The following is a 21,327-nucleotide window of genomic DNA, read 5'->3' as shown; positions in this document are numbered from 1 at the left end:
CATTGCCGAGAGTAGCCATGTTTTCAGATAATCTTTGCATAATATTGCTGTTACTGTGTACAATGTTCTTCTAGTTCTGTTTATTTCACTCTGCATCAGTTCCTACAGATCTTTCTAGCTTAAGACCATACTCTTTAGGGAAAAGGTAAACGGAATGAGTAGAAGACCACTATACTTGGAGTCAGGATACCTTGGCTCTAGTCCTGGGCTTGACCTGCTTTTGTGATCCTGGAGCAAATCATTTAACAACTTTCCCAGGTTTCAGCTTCCCAACTACAAAAAGAAAAAGAAAAAGAAAAAAAGAAGATACCTTGTAATTTGTATTTTCTGCAATTCTGTGAGAGCTGAAAGGAGAGAGAGGAAAAAAAGAGGGGGGGCTTAAAATGAATACTATCAACTTTATTTTGACAACAGTGGTAAAAATTTCAGGGATTGGAAGTCTGATAGAGAAGTAGGCTGGCCAGAATCATATCATGTCATTTACAAGCCTATTCTGCCTATAAATATAGCCAGTCATGCATGATTCCCTTTTGTGTCTGAATCCTGACATAATTCCAACCTTTAGATTAGGCAGGTTAGTTCTAGAGGTGATGAGAATAAGGTATGATAGCTACAGAGTCAGATAATACTGAATGAGAAAGGGGTGAAGCAATCAAGTGAGAAGTTTCTCTTGTGGATGGAGGTGGATAAAGAAGAAAGAGTGAAATTGAGTTTTGAATAGCAATATTTCCAGGTGTTAAAGGGAGGGATGAGTTGCTCTAATAACCACAGTAGTTCAAGAAAGAAGTACCAATAAAGGCATATATTTTAGAGGTATAAAAAGATAAGAACACTGAAAATTAGGATTGCTTTCTCTCTACATTCATACTAACTACAAAGTTAATGAGTGGTATCAATATAGCTGTGCTACTAGTACATCTTTAGTGTATCCCAACATTCCTTTCTGTCAAATCTCACCTCCCTAAGGGGGGGGGGGGGGGGGAATAGTTAAGAACAAAGGCAGATGATTACAACTCATGGTAAAGAAATCTAAAAAGAGGGCATTTAACAGAGTGTACCACATAATCAAAGAATGTCATCAGACAAATGCTAAAGGTAGCCTAATCCAAACCCTGTATTTTATAGAGGATGAAACTTAAGACCTAGAAATATAAAGATTTTACCAAGGTCACCTAACCAGTGAGTGGCAGAGTCAGTACTGAAACATGATAGCCATGACTCCATCTCTTCTGATTCTAAGGTGGGTATTTTTTCTGCTACAAATCACTTAGTTGTTATCACTTTGACAATTCTCCCTTACACATTCAATGTCCCAACTCTCACAATGCCTAAATGTGGCACTAAAGAAACAGGCTCCTGGATAGCATGAAAATCCTAGAAATCAGTTCAAAGGCCAGAAGGTAGAACTCCCAGAAGTGAGATGTATTTTCAGTATTTAAAAATGAAATCTAAACTAAAACAAAGGAGTTGGTTTTTCTGATGTCACCTGCCTAGTTTGTGGTTCAATTTTGTTTTTCCCCGATATATCCTCATAACTTTATTTATAGCAACTATTCAAAGTATAATGTTGGGGTCAGGAAGACCCAGGTTCAAGTACTACTGACATATACTGGAGGCATGGCTTGTAACCTGGACAAACACCTCTCAGAGCCTTAGGCAACATTCTCAGACTATAAGGAACAGAGTAGTTGCTGAACCATGACTGTGGAGGAAGTTTCCTCACTAGAGGTATTCTCTACTCATGGAAATCATAGGTCTGGCCAGTAAATAAATGAATAAAACTAAGAAGAGAAATGAGGAAAATGAAAGTGGGCTGAAGCAGCTTGCACCTGACCCCACAACCAGTAAATGCTAAAACTAAGATTTAAATCTAGGTCTCCTGACTTTAAAACCAGAATTCTTTTCTTTATGGCTATAATGCAAGATTTCTTGCATTTGCAATATTACCCTAGGCAATCCTGTCAGTTAGCAGAATGGAACTCTGGCCTGGCAGGTGCCTCCCATGTGCCAACTGACAGTTGGTCTGTGACTATTTAAGGCCCTGCAAACCCAATCTTGGGGTTCTGATTTCCTTGACCTCACCCAGGCACCCAGCTACCCCTGACTTCCCCTTGGGAACCCCAGGAGGGATTGAAGGGAGGTGGGTTGTGGAAGGTGGGCAGGAATTAGGATAGAGTAGCCTAGTGGTCTCTTGCTGATAACTACCATACTTAACAAAATGCATGCAGAACATCAAAGGCTCTTAGTAAATCCCTAATAATAAAAATGAAAAGTCAGATACTGCTTTCCTTTTCAATGACAGGTTAAATATTTGCTGGTCATAAACAGGCCTTTCAACCATTAGTTAAAAAAATTATGAAAGGACATATTTATCTTTTTGAAATGTGTGAAAATTGCTTAATCAAGAGCTCAGGGTATATCATCACATTAATGAAAGGTTGTTGCATCAGACTTGAATTTCACATGACAGAGTGAAATTTTAAAGTCAGCAAATTTTGTATGAGTTTCACAGGAAAAACTCATATTACAGAATTGATACAGGATTTAAAATTGGGTTGACTTTAAGACTGCAGGTGAAGGCAAGGAAAATAAAGAAGCAGAGACAATGTTCAAATACTATTCAAGACTAAGAATATAAAACATTTTATAACTAAAGTATTAAATGGACAGTTTGAGAATAAGTACCAACTACAAGTCTTAGGTATTCTGAAGATGAAGTAAACTCAGGTTATTTTAGAAGCTGATACTGACTACATGGAGAATGAATTATTTATTATCTGAGAAAGTGTCTTTCCTGGTCCTATGACAATAAAGGTCAAACCAGCAACATAAGTAGAACGGTAAGTGTTTTGTGCATCATATGAAATAAAAGGTTGTATCTTGAGAGTGAGAAGAAAGTAAATTGCTTACTTCAGAGATCCACTCCTTCAGGCCACTAAGGTCCATTTAAGTAAATTTTCTCCTTGAATGGACTAAATGATATCTTAGTATCCTGAATGTCAAGTGGAGTGAATGGAACTCCAAAGTAAGATACATACTAAAAGATATGATCATTTATTTTCATGTATAAATAAAACATTGTGCTAAGTCCATGTAGAAGAAGAACGAATATTTTTAATCAATTAAGAGGCATTTATTAACTGCTTGTTAAGTACTAGGCATAGTGCTAGACACTGTGGATACAAAGACAAAAATAAGTCAGTCCCTGCCTTCAATAAACTTATAGTTAACTAAGAGGATAGAATATGTTCATAGATAAGTAAATATAGGGTGATGGGGTTGGGGAGAATGTAAAACTACAAGAATCAGTAAATGTCTTATAGAAGAAATGACACTGAAACTGAGCCCTGAAAGGAAGCAGGCATTCCCTGAGGCTGAACTGAGGAGAGAGAACATTTTAAGCATAAGGTACAGACAGCATGTACAAAGATATTGAGGCAGAGATGGAATGAAATGGGCAGAGAATGGAAATGAGGTAAGTTTAAGAGTGAATGATGGGAAGTTATATATTTTAAATCTGATCAGTGACTCCCCCAAGACTTCCAGAAAAAAATAAAAACTCCTTAATCTGAAATTCAAAGTCCTCAAAAACTCACTCCAATCTGACTTCAAACTTTATCTCTCTCTTCTCCCCTACCTGGCACTCTTCATTTTAAATTGCTGAACATCTACTTTCATACTACCTTCTCCAACCTATGTACTTTTGTGCACATCTTATCTCAGGCCTAAAATAGGCCTAGACTCATCCCATAAATTCTTATAAAAATTCTTCCCTTTAATGTCCAGCTCCAGTATAAATCTTTGAAACTCCCATCTAAAAGTGAACAGTCCATTCCCAGAATCTGTTTGATCCCTCCTATTCTCTTATATTCTAACTTGTTTTAAAAGTTAAATATCAATGTGCTGTAATCCAATTCTCTTTCAATTGAAGCTTTTGGAGGGCAAGGACTATATGGTATTCAATTTTCATATCATCTACACCTAGCAAAATGCTCTGAAACTAAGAAGTGAGAAATGAATGAATGCTTATTGAATTGAATTGAGCTTCATGTTTATCTCGTCTCTATTAAAGTATTCAATTTAAAATGCAAATTCAAAAACAGGTATGGACCAAATTAGCTGAAATTTCTTGGGTAATTCCCAATGATGGGGACTTAGTGTATCATTTTTAACAACGATGGTGGAAGTGGAATATTTTGTTTAAAAAGCATTTTTAGGACTAATACCAAGATGCTACAAAAATGAACTGAAAAATACTACTGTGAATAAGGACAGCTGGATTCAAAGCCATGGAACCTGGAGCCTCAGTTTTCTAATCAGTTAAACATGGAGAATTAAACTAAATGTTCTCAGACTCCTTTTAGCTAAAAACATTCTACAGCCATATGACTTTATTTTTTCTTCCTATTATTGAACTAAGGCAGTAGTTCATGACTTCCTATCAAATCCAGGGCTTATTTAGAACACATTTCAATTACACAAAATTCAACACAATACAATAAAAGTTTTTTTCAAAGGAAAGAAGTTAAACGACTCCTTTAATTGACCTAAGATGAACTTTTCCCAATCAACAATTGTTAATAATATTAATTGCTTTAACAGTTTTTTGTGTTTAGGCAGTCCACTGAAAGTGAAGCATTTGGATACATAACTTGTTGGAATTTGATGACTAACAAAATCACTTTTCTGAGGCCAAACTAGTAGTTCCAACAGATATAAAGCTTTCTAACTTTTTCATTTCATTTTTATTAGTATGAGTTTCTGTGACATGCAAATTTAAAGTCATCTGCAGAAGGGGCAAGTATGTTACTGTGTAATTAAAATCTGCTCCCAAGGACTATAAATCCCAGCATCCCACTTTCATCCTTATGTTTTGTAGATAAAATTTTGTGTAGCTCTGCCCCTCTCCCTCTTTTCCCCCTGGATTGTGGGCTGTGGAGGTGGGGTAAGGTGAGAGACAGGAGAATTTTACTCAGGTTTTACTTTTGTTCTTGTTATTTCTTCTACTTCGTGTTATTATTAAGAAATCTTGTAAAATATAATACTTTAAGTTATTGGATATTGTGCATTTTGAAATGCACCAACCCTGGGAGACTACCTCTCCCAGTGTCCTCTACCCTAACTTCCTCAGACATCTCCCACTTCCTTTGTGTTTTCACACCTTTTTCCCCCTGAGCGCCTTCCAACCCCCCCTCCAAAACCCTACTACCACCACCACCCCCCGACCAGTGGACTGGCTTTTTAGGAGAACCTTGGTCCCCTTGGAGATCTAACTCCTTGCCCTTTTCCTTACCTAACTTTTCCCAAACTAAATAAACCCAGCTATTCTATACTCTTAAGTTGTTTCCTGATCTTTATTGAGCTCAGAAGGACTCGAGTCAATTTCCCTTACTTGGGCTGGAGGCTACCCTGGCTTCCCTTCATCAAGCTTCCTTTCACCCAACTGCCTTCCTTTCCCTATCTACCCTACCTTTCCCTCTACCTCCTAAAATTTCCCTTCCACAATATTAATCCAATATCAGAGTTTCCCTTACCACTGTTCTCCTGCCTTGGAATTGATATTTAGCATCAATTCTAAGAAGGTAAAGTTTTTTTTAAGTCATTTGCAAAATTTAAATTATATATATGTATTTTTAAGCAATTAGGGTAAAAATAAGATTCACAATTTTATCCAGAATCCTCTTTTGTGCTTTGATAATTGTATAGAAATGATCAATTTAGCAATTAAAAAATAAAATTTTAAAAAAGAACTATTTTACGCTTAAATGGGGAGAAGGGGGAGCCTGATACACTTCTTCCCCCTCCTTTTTTAATTATACTAAACTGATTGGCTCTTTAAAAGGTTTGTTTACTTCTACAGTGTACATTTTATTCTCTTGTAATAGTTTTCATTTCTTATTTTACTTTAAACTTTGTTGCATCCTAAAAACCTCTCAGTAGGAAGGCATGTTATAAATGAAATTATCATTATTAGTAGTGATTAGATGTAAGCTCCAAGTACAATTCGATGTGGACTGTTTCATTTAAATTATATTTGTAAATTACATTAAATAACTAAATCTCCAGAAAAAATATTTCAAAAGCTCTACAAGGGAGATCTTTAATAATGAATGATATTCTAAAGAAATCCATTAAGTTCTTGGTACTGAAATATTGGATTAACATTCAAATCTTACTCAGTGGTAATGAAATTGGGCCCCGGAAGAAAACTACTGTGAATAGTGCTAAAAGCTGAAGGGACACACCTTCAGGGGTATAAACAATCTGATAATATTCAATGAACCCAGAGATGTGCAAGTCAATCAACCCATAAGCATTTATTAGACTCCTACTATATATGTACCAGGGACTGTGCTGTGCACAAGAGATACAAATCTTTGTTCCACACAAGTAGCTCCATCTCTGGGTGTCTGCATTGCTCATAATCCTTCCCTGAAACGCACTTTCCCTTCACAGAATCTTCCTTTAAGATGCAGCTCAGGCACTATCTTCTAAATGAAGGCTTTCTTAATCTCCTCAACTTCTAGTACCCTGCCTCTGAAAATACCTTATTTTAACTAATTTACATATATTTGCATTTATTGGTTTTATATTTGTGCTATATGTTTCTATATATACTTGTCATCTACCTTAATTAAAATATGAACTCATGGTGAATAAGGATTTTTTAATTCTTTGTATTTGTATCCCCAGTCTCTAATACAATTCTTGGCACATAGGACATACTTCATAAATTTTTGTTGATTTATGGGTTGATTCCTTGATGACATGCTTTACCCCTGTTCCTTGGAGTCCCTCTAAGTCATAGATCACTCACCACCCACCATGTGTCAATAGGTCATCGTCTATATAATCCTTGAGAAAAAAGGAACAGATTAGTTCAACACTTTTCTTAATTAAGAATAGTGGGGGGGGCGGGGGGCAGCTGGGTAGCTCAGTGAGCCAGGCCTAGAGACGGGAGGTCCTAGGTTCAAATCTGGCCTCAGACACTTCCTAGCTGTGTGACCCTGGGCAAGTCACTTGACCCCCATTGCCTAGCCCTTACCACTCTTCTGCCTTGGAGCCAATACACAGTATTGACTCAAGACAGAAGGTAAGGGTTTAAAAAAAAATAGTAGGAACATCATACTTGAATTCATCACATGTCCTGATGTCCTTATATAAGAGATATAAAAGGAACTAAAGAGAAGAAAGATAGGGGAAAGCAGCCAGATTGGTGCAATTATAGAGAGAGAACTATTCTAGAAGTAAGACAATTCTGGAGAATGGAGGGACATATAAAGTACATGAATGAAGGGAAGCTATGAAAGAAGTATAAAAAATACTAGCCCTATAAATACCAAAAACAGAAAACCAAGAGAACATCAGTTACTCCTGACCTCTACTTTCCTATCCATACAAATATTTATGGGAGTCATCTAAACATGAACTGAGGATACCCTTGGTGTAGCTCTTCGTATAGATCAAGCAGGTTTTCACCGGTAGTATTCAACAGTTGAACATTTTTGGATATCAGTACGATGTGTATTCATTTTGCTTGACTACAGCTCTGCTCTTCCCTTCCAGGCTAATTACACACAGCACTTCCCTTTCATGTACTCTACAGTCTAAACAAACTTGTCTTCTTACTGTTCCTCACCTGTGATATTCCATCTCCCCTCTCTTAGCACAGGCTGTCCCAGGTGGCTGGAACATTCTTCCTCTACATCTATACCTTTTATAATCTTTAGACTTCTTTAAGGCTCAACTCAACAATACTTCCAACCTGAGGCCTCTTTTGATACCCAAGATGCTAATGCCTATCCTCTGGAATTATCTTGTATTTGTTTTGTATATACATAGCTGTATGTATGAATTGTTTTCACCAAAAGAACATTAAACTCCCTGAGAGCAAAGGCTGTTGTTTTATTTGGGGTTTTTCTGCATGCCCTTTGCCTTGTACAATATCTGTCAAATGGGAATGTAGGTACTTAATAAATGTCTATTAACTGAAGAGTTGTTTAATTAAATCATTTTCTCCCTGGGGACTACTATCACTTGATTCTCTTACTACCTATTCGACTGTTACTCCTCATCCTCTTTTGCTGAATTATTACTTATGCTCCTTAGACATTAGTTCCTCCAACAAGGAATTAATGGGCTCTTCCACAGAACTGAAGCATTGTAGGATTATTCTGTCCTCAAAATTCCTCTATACTCTATATGCCACTCTCATCACTCTCAGTTGATGATCCCTAATTTATTTTGTTAATTTAATTTTTCAAATAAAAAATCAATTATCGGCCTCTCAACTTTTCCCATGAAAAGAAAAACAAAACTCTCATAACAAACTTGTATCTTAAGCAAAACCAGTTCTTGCATTTGCCAAGCTAAAAATATATGTACAATTCAATCTACACAATGATTAGGTACTCCTCTACCAAGAAATGGGCAATATTTTTATCATAGGTATTCTGGAATCATAATTGATCACATTTTTTAAAGCATTCTTAAAAAATTCTTACAATCTGTCTTGAAAGAAGTACTGTGAATTGATTCCAAGGCAGAAGAGTGGTAAAAGCTAGGAAATGGGGGTTAAGTGATATGCCCAGGTCACATAGCTAGGAAATGTCAAAAGCTAGATGTGAGCCTACGACCTTCCATCTCTAGGCCTAGAAGCTAAATACCTGCTCCCTGATCACTGTGTTTTGATCTAAGTCCTTAGGTGTTTCTAAGTTGTGGATCTTTCAATGTTGTTGCTATATAAATTGTTCTTACAGTTCTGTTCCATTCACACAATATCAGTTCATATAAGTCTTTCAAAATATTTCTCTAAAACTGATCTCTTCATCATTTTTATAGTAGATTAATATTCTACCACATTCATAAAATAAAATTTGTTCAGATTATTCCAAATTGACAATTATCTTCTTAGTTTCCATTTCTTTGTTAGAGAGAGAGAGAGCGCTGCTATAAATATTTCTACAATTCTTGATCAAGTTCCTCTTTCTTTGAATTCTTGGGGGGGGGGCAGTATGGGTTTATTGTAGTAACTTTCCTTTTCTTTTTTTTTTTAAACCTTACCTTCTTTCTTGGAGCCATATTGGCTCCAAGGCAGAAGAGTGGTAAGGGTAGGCAATGGGGATCAAGTGACTTGCCCAGGGTCACACAGCTGGGAAGTGGCTGAGGCCAGATTTGAACCTAGGACCTCCCGTCTCTAGGCCTGGCTTTCAATCCACTGAGCTACCCAGCTGCCCCTGTAGTAACTTTTCTAAGGCATAGTTTCAGAAAGTTTCTGGAATGCTTGTTAACAATTAAAAGCTCCACCAATGATTATTAATATACCTGTTAACTTCCACTCCCTCCAACATTTGTCATTTTTCTTTCTTGTCAGCTTTACTAATCTGATGGGTATGGGGTAAAATATGAGTCCATTTAATTTGCATTAATTGTTAATATTTAGAGCATTTTTACATGGCCATAGATAATTAGGAATTTCTGCTTGGTTATATCCTTTGATTTGCAACAACTGAGAAATGAATCTTATCCTTATAAATTTGAATCAGTTCCCCATACATCTTAGAAATGAGCATTGATCAGAGAAACTTGCTGTAAGGAATTTTTTCCCCAGTTATTTGCTTTCCTTTTAATTTTATCTGAATTAGATTACACAAAAAAATTTAATTTTATATAATCAATATTGTCCATTTTAGATTCTCTGATCCTTTCTATACTTTATTTGGTTATGAATGTTTTCTCTACAGCCTTTCCCTTAAGATTCTAAACTTTCTGTTGTTCCTCAGATGAGTTTCCTAATTATTTGATCTAGTTCTGTAAAAGCAGACAAAAAAGAAAATTAATCTTAGTAATAATACCATTTTTAAGATATTGGATCAGCCTAAACATGAGCAATTAACATTTCTCTATTTATGTATCCCTGTATTTGCATATTTTGTAGTTCTATATAGTCACTGTGTGTGTGTGTGTGTGTGTGTGTGTGTGTGTGTGTGTGTGTGTGTAACAAGTAGAATCTCAACTATTTTATAATCCTGTAGTAATTTTAAATTGAAATTCTCTATCTTTTCCTGTTGGGTTTTACTGGTAACAAAAATACTGATGATTTATAAGGGGTTCATTTTATATCCAGGAACTTTGCTGTAGTTATTATTTTAATTAATTTTAGTTGAGTTTGCACAGTTCTCTAAGTAAACCATCTTATCATCTGCAAAAAAGTAATACTTTTGTTTCCTCTTTGCCAACACTTATTCTTTCAATTTCTTTTGCCTTATTGCTATTTCAAGTATTTCCAGCACTACATTAAATAGTAATGTTGAAAATGGAAATCCATGCTTTACTCTTGATTTTATTAAAAAAGCTTATATTTAATCCCCATTACATATGATACTGGCTATTGGTTTTAGATACTACTTATCATATTAAGGAAAGATTCATCTGTTCTTATATTTTCTAGTGTTTTTTAAATAAATGGGAATTATATCTTTTAAAAAGATTTTTCTGCATCTATTGATATACTCAAGTGATTTTTTTGTTTTTCTAATATTGAAATAATAATCCTTCATTAATAATATAAATCCAATCCGATCATAGTATATAAACTTTGTAAAGTATAGATAATCATTTAGCTAATATTTTATTTGATTTTTTTGCATCAACATTCATTAGGGATATTCATCTATAGTTTTATTTCTGTTTTGACTCCCCTTGGTTTTGGCACCAAGACCATATTTGTATCTCAGAAGGAATTTGGTAGGAATATTTATTATCCTAATTTTTTTCAGTTTGTATAATATTAGAATTCATCATACTCTGAACATCTGATAAAAATTCATTCCAACATTTCATAAATACATCTGGTCCCAATATTAGTTTTGTTATTTATTTTGTCCTTTGGGAATAATTTGTGGCTTGTTCAATTTCTTTTTCTAAGATTAGATTAAGTCCTCTATATCTTGTTCTGTGATCCTGAACACTATATATTTCTGTAAATATTCTTCCATTTAAATTAAATCATCAGTTTTATTGGTCTATAACTGAGCAGGATACCTTCTAATAAATTTTTTGTTGCTTCATCTATTGTCAATTCACTTTTTTCATTTTGACAATGGTAGTTTGTTTTTTCTTTAATCAAAATAGTGGTTTACCTATTGTTAGCTCAGTTTTATTTGCTAAACAAGTAGATTTTTGCTCTCAATTTTGTTATATCTCCTATTTTATTTTCAGGCTTTCTGTTATGGTTTTTTATTGTAAAAATTTGTTGTTATCCTAATATATTTAGTTGGATTTCTAATTTATTCATCTGTTTTTTTCTCTCTTTTGTTCAGGAAAAAGTTTAGATATATAAATTTTCCCCAAAGGACTACTTTGGCTGCATCCCAAAACATTTTGGTATATTGACTCATTGTCATTATCTTTAATGAAAATTATTGATTTATTATATGATTTGTTCTTTGATCCACTAGTTCTTTAAGGTTAACTTATTTAGTCTCATATTAATTTTTAATAATTTCTTCAGAGGTCCTCTTGTCCACTTTTTGTTTTGTTTTTGTTTTTTTTTGTTTTTTTTTTTTAACCCTTAACTTCTGTGTATTGACTTATAGGTGGAAGAGTGGTAAGGGTAGGCAATGGGGGTCAAGTGACTTGCCCAGGGTCACACAGCTGGGAAGTGTCTGAGGCCGGATTTGAACCTAGGACCTCCCGTCTCTAGGCCTGGCTCTCAGTCCACTAAGCTACCCAGCTGCCCCCAGCCTCTTGTCCACTTTTGACAAGTTCAAATTAAAATATGGTTCAACTGTTATCCATCCTCCATACCTTCCCCCTGTTTCTATAGTCTTCTCTATATATAATCTTCTACTTCCACAATCTAATAATGTGAGATAATTTCCCCAACTATCCTCGCTCTCATTTCCTTGTGTATTCATTTTCACCTCCCTTTCCTATTCTTGTGTAAAATATAAAGAAATATAAGCAAAGTAAATGTATAGTAAGTGAAATAGAAACTGGTAAATGGAAAGATTTAATACTAATTAATGGTTCAAATTTAGAAAAAGTCTCCATTTAGGCATCCCAGAGATTGGTACTTTGCCCAATGCTATTTATCGTTTTAGTCAATGACTTTTATAAAGACATATTATGTTATGTTCATCAGTTCTTCAGAGGAAACACAACTGGGCAGGATAGCTAACATGATAATGGTCAAGGGCTAGAACACTAGATTGAATTTTGATAATGGTCAAGGGCTAGAACACTATATTGAATTTTTTTTTCATTGCATATTTTTTTTAATCTCAAACTTGCTTTATTTTATTTTATTTTTTTTAACATTTATTAATCTACATTTTTAACATGGTTACCTGATTCATGCTCCTCCTATCCCCTTCACCCCCCCCCCCGCACTCCCCCCACCCATGGCCGATGAGCATTTCCACTAGTTTTGTCATGTGTCCTTGATCAAGACCAATTTCCAAATTGTTGGTAGTTGCATTGGTGTGGTAGTTTCGAGTCCACACCCTCAATCACGTCCACCCCGACCCATGCACTATATTGAATTTTAATCTTATGTAATAAATTTTTATAACAAAAATTTCTAATAAAGATCTAATTTCTCAAATTTATAAGGAACTAAGTCAAATGTAAAAGAAATCAAGCGTTGGCAAATGGTCAAGGGATATGAATACTTGTTTCCAATGATGAAATCAAAACTATCAATAATCACATGAAAAAATGTTCTAAATCCCTCCTGATTAGAGAAATGCAAATCAAAGCAACTCTGAGGTACCACCTCACACCTACCAGATTGGCCAATATGACCGTAAAGAAAAATAATAAATGTTGGAGGGAATGTGGCAAATCTGGATGCTGATGCATTGCTGGTGGACTTGTGAATTGATCCAACCATTCTGAAAGGCAATTTGAAATTATGCCCAAAGGGCTTAAAAAGAATGCATGCCCTTTGATCCAGGGATATACCCCAAAGAGATAATAATGAAAAATTTGTGTACAAAAATATTCAGAGTCATGCTTTCTGAGATGGAAAAAAATTGGAAAATGAGGAGGTGTCCCTCAATTGGGGAATGGCTGAACAAATTATGGTATATGATGGTGATGGAATACTATTGTGCTATAAAGAATGATAAACTTCTTAATTTCTATATAAATTGGAAAGACCTCCATGAACTGATATGAAGCAAAATGAATAGAACCAGGAGAACATTGTACACAGAAATAGAAACATTACGGAATAATCAAATGTAATTGACTTTGCTACTAATAGCAATTCAATGATCCAGGGCAATCCTGAGAGACTTATGAGAAAGAGTGACATCCACATTGAAAGAAAGAACTGTGGGAGTAAAAATGCAGAAGAAAAACATATGATTTATCACTTGTTAAATGGGTATCGGATTTGGGGTTTTGTTTTTTAAAAGATTACTCTATCACAAAAATCAATAAAATGTAAATAGGTATCAAGTGATAACACATGTATAATCTAGTAGAATTGCTTGTCAGCTCCAGGAATAGGGATGGAAGAGGGGAGGGAGAGAAAATGAATATTATAACCATGTAAAATATTTTTAAATTTTTTAAAAAGATTAATATAATATAGTGATAAATCTAAAATCTCATTCTTGGTTTCATAAAGTCACTTTCACAAGTAGAATATGACATGTACTAGGTTCTGTGACTAGACATAAAAAATTCACAGATTTTAACAGCCTAAGTAGTAAGATTACTGAGTCAACAGTAAGATTTGAAAACTAATGCAACTTCAGACTGCATTTAGAGAACATATTTTCCAGAACTAGGGAAATAATAGTACCTTTATACTAACTGTCCTGATCAAACACATCTGAATTATTATATTCTGTTCTGGATGACATTTTTAGAAAGACAATGATAAACTAGAAGGTATCCAGAACAGTAAAGATCCATAAGCCTATGACATATGAGGACTGAACGCATAAAGTAGAGATCACATATATAAACATTTCCCATAATTCACATAAAAGTTCAGTTAGCCTGCAGAAGAGGAACACAAAAGCTATCTATAAGTACTTGAAGGCTCTCTTGAAAAGAAGGCTTGCCCTTATTTTTTCTTGGCCCCAGAGGGCAAAACTCGTTGCATAAGCAGAAGATGCATAAATATGAATTTAGACTTCCTTAAATATAAGGAAAGACTTCTTGAAAATTAGAGCTATTAAAAAATGGAAAAGACTATCTTGGGACATAGTAGCTTCCTCCTGACAGGAGGTATTCCAGCAAAGACTGGATGACCATTTGTTGATTATGTAGTGATTCTAGTCATGATTGGCCTCCAAAGTCTCTTACAGATTCTAAGAATCTATGATCTTTTCAAGGCACAAGTCATAAGTCATACTCTGGTCATGAGTCTACCATAGTTTCCCTACTACAGCTAAGATAAATTATAAAATTTCTAACCTGGCATTCCAAGCCCTCCACAAACTCCCTCCAACTAAACCTTTGGTCTTATTTGCATTACTCCCTTGTCTCTAACTTCCAACAAAACTAGACATCTAGGTTTGTTTTCCCAAACTCATCATGTTGCAAATTTCAAATGAAACCTTTCCTGATTTCCAATAGCAAATATACTCTTCTCCCTCCTCAAATTGCCTTTAATTACACTCAATGATCCATGTTGTACCATATCCAGATCCCAAATAGAAGGCAAACTCCCTAAAGTCTGAGACTATTGCACACGCATCTTTGAATTCCTGATGCCTAGTATGATGCTTTATGCAGAGAATAAACTTAATAAAAGTTGCTGACGATGAAAAAAAAGATGTGTGATGAACAGTAAGCAAATTCAGTTTGCATGGTTTCCTTATAATATATGCATAATATATATACAAAGTAAGGATGATTTTTGTAATAAAGAAAATCATTATATTCAAAACTAAAGAAAATCCAAACCTCCTATTATTTACAAGTATATACATGCTGCATTTTTAAATAAATTGCTTTCTTACCCACTCCTGTAAAATGCGTGACACTGCTTCATTAGCTCTTGCCATATTCCTGCAGGCCAGGATGACCTGAGCACCATGGAGAGCAAAAGACTTTGCAGTTTCAAATCCTAGTTGAAAGAAAGAAAGAACAGAGGATGTATATATTGGCAAAAGACCAGCTTAGCTCCGTGTGGGATAGTCATAATCTAGATATTGCCATCTATATAATTGTGATAATTTCATAATCTTAAATTTGAAATACTGGCTCATAATGCCATTCCCTCTCTCCTTCCCATCACCTAAACCTATTCACCATCATAGTCCTTACCTTATTATTCTCTGGCTTAGAATTCTTCAGAGGCTTTCATTTCCTTTAGGGTAAGAAGCAGTCATCTAAAACTGGGCTCCCACCAATCCTTCCACCTGTATCATATCACTCCCCTTCACAAAGTATACCCTGCAGATGAATGTCCTTACTGTCTACTCCTTGAACTCAATGTTCCATCCACCCTTGTCATGTGCTTGCATAGGCTTTCTCCTCATCCCTCTCAGCTCTACTTCCTTAAATCTCTAGTTCCCTTCAAGGCCCAGATTAAATGGCAATTGCTTCATGAAGTCTTTCCTGATAGCCTGCCTACTGCTATTGTTTGTTCTCTTACTCCTCAGCTTATCTTGTATTGACTTATCTATGTAGCTCTCTCTGTAACTTTTCCATAAAGGATGCACTCTACGATATATCATTGATTATACTTTTATTTCCCAAAACACAGCACTGCACCTGACCTAGTGGTCAAAAGGACCACAGAAGTCTTGTAATCAACCTGTATCTTTAAATTTTTGTTGTTCTTCAATTATGTCTGATTCTTTGTGACCATATATGGTGTTTTCTTGGCAAAGATACTAAAGTGGTTTGCCATTTCCTTCTCCAGTGGATTAGACAAATAGAGGTTAAGTGACTCGCCCAGGGTCACACTACAGATCTGAACTCAGGTCTTTCTGACTCCAGACCTAGATCTCTACCCACTGAGCCTCTTAGCTGCCTCTTGTGACTTTAAATAAATCCCCTCCAAATGCTCCCAAAGAAGTGATCATTCAGCCTTTGCCTGAAGATCTCCACTGAAAGGGAATATAATACTTCCTGAAGCAGACCACTATTCTTTTAGGAAGCTTTTCCTTACATCAAGTTTAAATATTCCTCTCTTTAATTTCTATCCATTGTTCCTATGGATCTTTGTGGCTGAGCAGAATAAATCTTACCTTCTTCTTTAGTCCTTCAGATATGTGAAGATGACTATCAAGTCTCTGCTTTTTTCCCTCAAGTTAAACCAATCCCCAAGTTTATTCAACTTATACTCTTAGGGCATTGTCTCAAGGCTCCTCATCATCCTATTTTCCATCTTCTGAATACTCTGAATATCTTTTAAAGGCAGTGCCTAAAGTTAAATATAATAATCTAAAATACAATACTAGGAGTAGAAGACCTAGGTTCAAATCTCAGTTCTTCCATTTTACCATCTGTCTGACCCGGGATAAATCATTTAACTATTCTGGACCTCTATTTTCTCATAAAAGAAACAAACAAACAAATGGCTTTAAGTTCTCTTTTAACTTCAAATCTATGGTTTTATAGTACAATAAGAATATTAATTCTATGAGACCACAGGATTTTTGCCTTTCTTCAGAAACCCAGCATTTAGCAGATTCCTAGATACATAGTAAATACTTTTTAAAAATGTCTATTAACTAACTGATGGGTCTTACATGGCTAAAGTATAGTAGGACTACCACTTTTTAATTTAGCACACTATTCCACTCAATGCAAATTAAGATTGTATTAGCTTTTGTAGCTATGATATCCCCAATGATTCATACTGAATTTGCAATCCACTAAAACCTCCAGATCTTCTTCAAACAAATTGGAGAAATTGTGGTGTTGCTTAGCCTCTCAACCAATTCCCAGACCTCCCTCTTCCTCCCCTAATTTAAAAGTTAGATTCTTCTTTAACTTCAAAGGCAAGCATAGCACTGCATATCCCAGATTATAAACTGACTGGGTATTCAGGTCAACCTGAACTTTTCTACATATAAGTTCAAGTTTTGAACTGAATTCACCTTGTCCTAAAATTGTTTTATCAGCAGGACATGGTTATCTATTGAGACCTGAGTGTGGGGGAATTAGTTTCATACTCACAAAATATTGTAAATAGTTGTCATTTTGGGGAGAGGTTTATATGACATTAAAAACCTTATATAGTAGGAAATATGCATTATGGAATCTCACTAAAACCCTCCTGAAAGTACTTATACAGGTAAAATCAATTGTATTAAAAAGCAGGGAGAGAACAGATATAGGTAATAAAGATAAGAGTTCAGGAAAGAAAGGGCGAAAGCAAAAATGAGAGAAAGAAATTATGTCAGTCAATTTGTATATAATTTAAAACAGGTAAATGCAAAGAGAAGTGGACTTGTATTCAGAGTATTGGATTTTCCACTTACTCACCAGTTAACCCTCAGGAAGTTAACTTGGTTTTTCCTCATCTTCAAAATGGGGATAATAATACTTGTGCAACCTAACTTACAAGGTTATTTTCAAAAGAAGAGTTCTTTTAATAAATAACAGTAAAATACATAACAATGTTTGGGGCCACTTCCAAGTCTCTAATCTGACTCAAGAACCCAACTGAACAACAGAAAGCTAGTAAGATATCTATTATTATTTTAAACACTGTTCCCTGTCCTACAATCTAGACTTCATTTTAAAAAAAAATCTTAACAGGTGATGCTAACATTCTATGTTTCAATAGAATTTAATTCAACAAGTAATTTAATTCAACAAATTCAGTACCTACAATAAGAATAACATTGTGGTAGTCACTGGAGATTTATATACAGATAGAAAAACACAAAATACCTTGATGAGAAAATATTGACAACAGAGATCTAGAAAGTCTTTGAGCTAGAAGTAGAACTTAAGCTAAATCTTGAATGAAGTGAGGGTGAGACAAGGTGAATGATGGGGATAGGTAAAGGTAGGCACAGAGGACAGCTCATACAAAGCCTTAGAGCTGGAATATGGGATGTCAAGTTCAAAGAGCAGCTATTAGGCACTTTGACAGGAAAGTAGAGGGCATGAAGGGAAATAATCTGAACTAAATCTAAAAAAAAGATAAATAAGCTCCACAAAGTGGAGGGTTTAAAGGCCAGGCTGAAAAAGCCATATTTTATTTTGTGGACAAGGGAAAGCCACTGAAATGTCTAAAAAGTGAAGTGGCCAGGTCACATTTGAATCTTAGGAATATTAGGTTGGCAACTATATGAAGGATAGATTGGGAAGAAAAAAGTATGGAAGCAATTAGGAGGCTGTTGCAATAATATAAATGAGATGATGAGGGCAGGACCTAGTGGAGAGCCTGTAGGTTGGAGAAATGCAGATACAAGAAGTCAATCAAGGTCATTAAGGATATCAAAGTTTGTCTCTTTCATGTGTGTAGAAGAAGTAGAATTAGATTCCTAGGATCACAGGAACATAGTTTTAGAGCAGGAAGAGACCTCAGAGGTCATTAGTCATTTCATTAAGCCCTTTACTTTATAAAGAAAATAAGGCCCAGAGAGTTAGATGCCTTGCCCCAGGTCACACCAGTGCTAAACAGCAGGGCCAGAATTCAAAATCATGTCCTCCAGCAACAAAGCCACAGCTCCTTCTACTATTGCACACCACAAAATTACCAGGTAGGGATCAGTCATCAGAAATACTAGACCAAGGCACCAATGTATAATAGTGGTACCTCCAGGATTCAAAAAGTACTTATATCTTTAAGGAGAAGAAATAGAAAAAAACAACAGCAGCATTTGCAGGCCAGCTGTTCCAGCACCTGATGGAAATAAGCACCCAGAAGAAATGTTGCTGACTGATGTGCTATGTCAATCAGTCTAATGAAATGCTAACAGCCATATGGAAGCAAAGTAAAGTAACCAAAAACTACTTCACTTTCAATTCAAAAGAATTTTCCCAAAATTATAAAAAGTAAAAGGGAGGAAAAAGAGTCCTAAAGAGGCTTCTAGATCTCTTCTGAATTTTCAACTAAATTAAATGATCATATGTATTTTTCTTCCCTTTTTTGCTAACAAAAGAGGGGTAAAAAAGGACTACCACAATATTAGAACTACATCTCAAAGCTCCCATTCACACCTTAACTGGAACAAGAGAACAGCCTTGGTACAAAAGCATTCTTATAACTGTAATTAACTTGCAAAGCTTTCCCAGATTGCAAGTATTATCATCACCATTTTATGGAAAAGGAAGCTGAAACGTAGAGTAGGCACCCTCAGAGTCATTCCTAACAGAGCTTTGCAGGCTATCTCCCTGTTCAAAATTCTTACATGATTCCCCAATGGTGATAGGATAAAATAATAAATTACCTGACAATTACTGCCATGATCTGCTTCTGAACAGAATGGGATGGTGAGGCAGAAAGAGGTCTACACACAGTGCAAAGTGCAAGAATTGAATTTAAACTCGACCTCCAACACTTAGCTCTGATGATGGATAAGTAGTTTTACTTCTCTATACCTCAGTTTGCGCAAGTACAAAATGAAGATAAAGATTCCTGTATATATAATATGTGACAGCATTTGATTTGGAGTTAGGAAGATCTGGATTTCAATTCTTACTGACTGTGAAACCCTATGCAAGTCATCCTACATTTCTCAGTCTCAGTTATCTCACCTATAAAATAGAGGTAATAAATACAAGGTGGTTGTAAGGATCAAATGAGATACCATATATAAAGTGCTCTTCAAACTTTAAAGAGGTATATGTCAGGTATCTTTCAAGATTTATTACATTCTGGGGCCAGCGAGGTGGCTGAGTGGATTGAGAGCCAGGTCTGAAGACAGGAGGTCCTGAGTTCAAATCTAACCTCAGCCACTTCCCAGCTGTGTGACCCTGGGCAAGTCACTTAACCACCATGGTCTAGCCTTTACAATTCTTCTGCATTAGAACCAATCTAAAGTACAGATTCCAAGACAGAAGGTAAGGGTTTTAAAAAAAAAAGACATAACATTCCTTCACAGTCAATATCCTAGACAAATTATACTATCAAGTCATGACTCAATATACTGTTACCTAGCTCCCTGCCTAAATTACATCTTTTCCTCATCTTTGGATTTCAGAATGCTTAATTTTGCTCAAGGTTTAGCTTAGGTGACACATGCTCTATTAAGACTTCCTAGGCTGAGGAATTCTCTTCTCCAAGTTTTCCTAAAAGGCTCTGTCAAAATCTCTTCTTTATTCTCAAAACTCTAAAACTCTCTGTCCTGTACTATAGTATTGTGTCTGTATATCATAACCCCCTCCTCCTTCAAATATAACATAAATTCCTTCAGGAAAGCAACTTTCTCATTTTTATCATTCACCAATGCTTAAGAGTATCTAAAACAAAGAAAGCCCTTAATTTTTTTAATGATTAAATCAACTGACTTGTCCACAGTCACCTAGCTACATACCAACTAGACCAGTGGTTCCCAAATTTTTTTGGCCAATCGCCCCCTTTCCAGAAAAAATATTACTTAGCACCCTCTGTCACATACTATCACCGCCCCCTTACAGTTATTCACCACCCCCAATTGCACCTGTGGCCATCACCGACCCCCTGGATCACTGCAGCACCCACCAGGGGGCAGTGGCGCCCACTTTGGGAATCACTGAAGTAGACCATGTTATAGATCTCAGGTATTCTGAATCCAGATTCCTCTTTTCACAGAATTGCCTACATTTATTATAGAAGAAGGACTATCTTCCCCCATGATGTCTTATTAGGAGGCCTCCTGTGGGGATAAAAGTGATTCTGATTTCTTATGGCTTTTCCATTGGAGTGTAGACTGCTCCATAGTCTAATGTGTTGAAAAGGCTTCAAGTATAATTTCTTCAACAGACTATATTTACTTTCTGAGGACTAGCCCCGCTAAATGCAGAAAAGCACTGCACCAAAATGCTACCCATTTATTAATGTTATTTTGCCAAAATAACAAGTTATTTTGATTTTTTTAATTACTGAAAATTTAATAAGACAATTTTTAGAAAATTCATGTAAACGTAGATTTAGATTATGATACCCTCAATGTAATAGTCTTGCCTAATGACCTATTAAAAAAATTTAGGATAAGACTGAATCATATCAATATTTATATTCTACTATAAATGAAAGCAGAAAATGAGACATGTTGCTAAAAAGAATAATGATTTTGAGGTTCTTCAAGGAGAAACAAAAAAAATAATCAGCAGAGTTGGTTTTACAGTCCAAAAACAATAAGAAAGACAATTTCAAGTGATATTTGGTCATTTTTTTAATGCAATGCCAATGGC

At 35.4% G+C, this 21,327-nt stretch overlaps 1 protein-coding gene across 1 annotated transcript in view; it reads right to left on the bottom strand.

Moving 5' to 3' along the window:
• WWOX (WW domain containing oxidoreductase) overlaps positions 1-21,327 on the bottom strand; it is a 1,184,703-nt gene that overhangs the window by 1,079,139 nt on the left and 84,237 nt on the right. Inside the window, exon 5 of the mRNA XM_044663258.1 lies at positions 14,985-15,091. Within this exon, the coding sequence (XP_044519193.1) occupies positions 14,985-15,091 (107 nt within the window). The remainder of the gene's footprint in view (positions 1-14,984; positions 15,092-21,327) is intronic.

Source organism: Gracilinanus agilis, chromosome 2 (assembly GCF_016433145.1).
Source record: "Gracilinanus agilis isolate LMUSP501 chromosome 2, AgileGrace, whole genome shotgun sequence".
Lineage (NCBI taxonomy): Eukaryota > Metazoa > Chordata > Mammalia > Didelphimorphia > Didelphidae > Gracilinanus > Gracilinanus agilis.
Note: the sequence above shows the minus strand (reverse complement) of the source record. Positions and strands in the feature narration are given on the sequence as shown.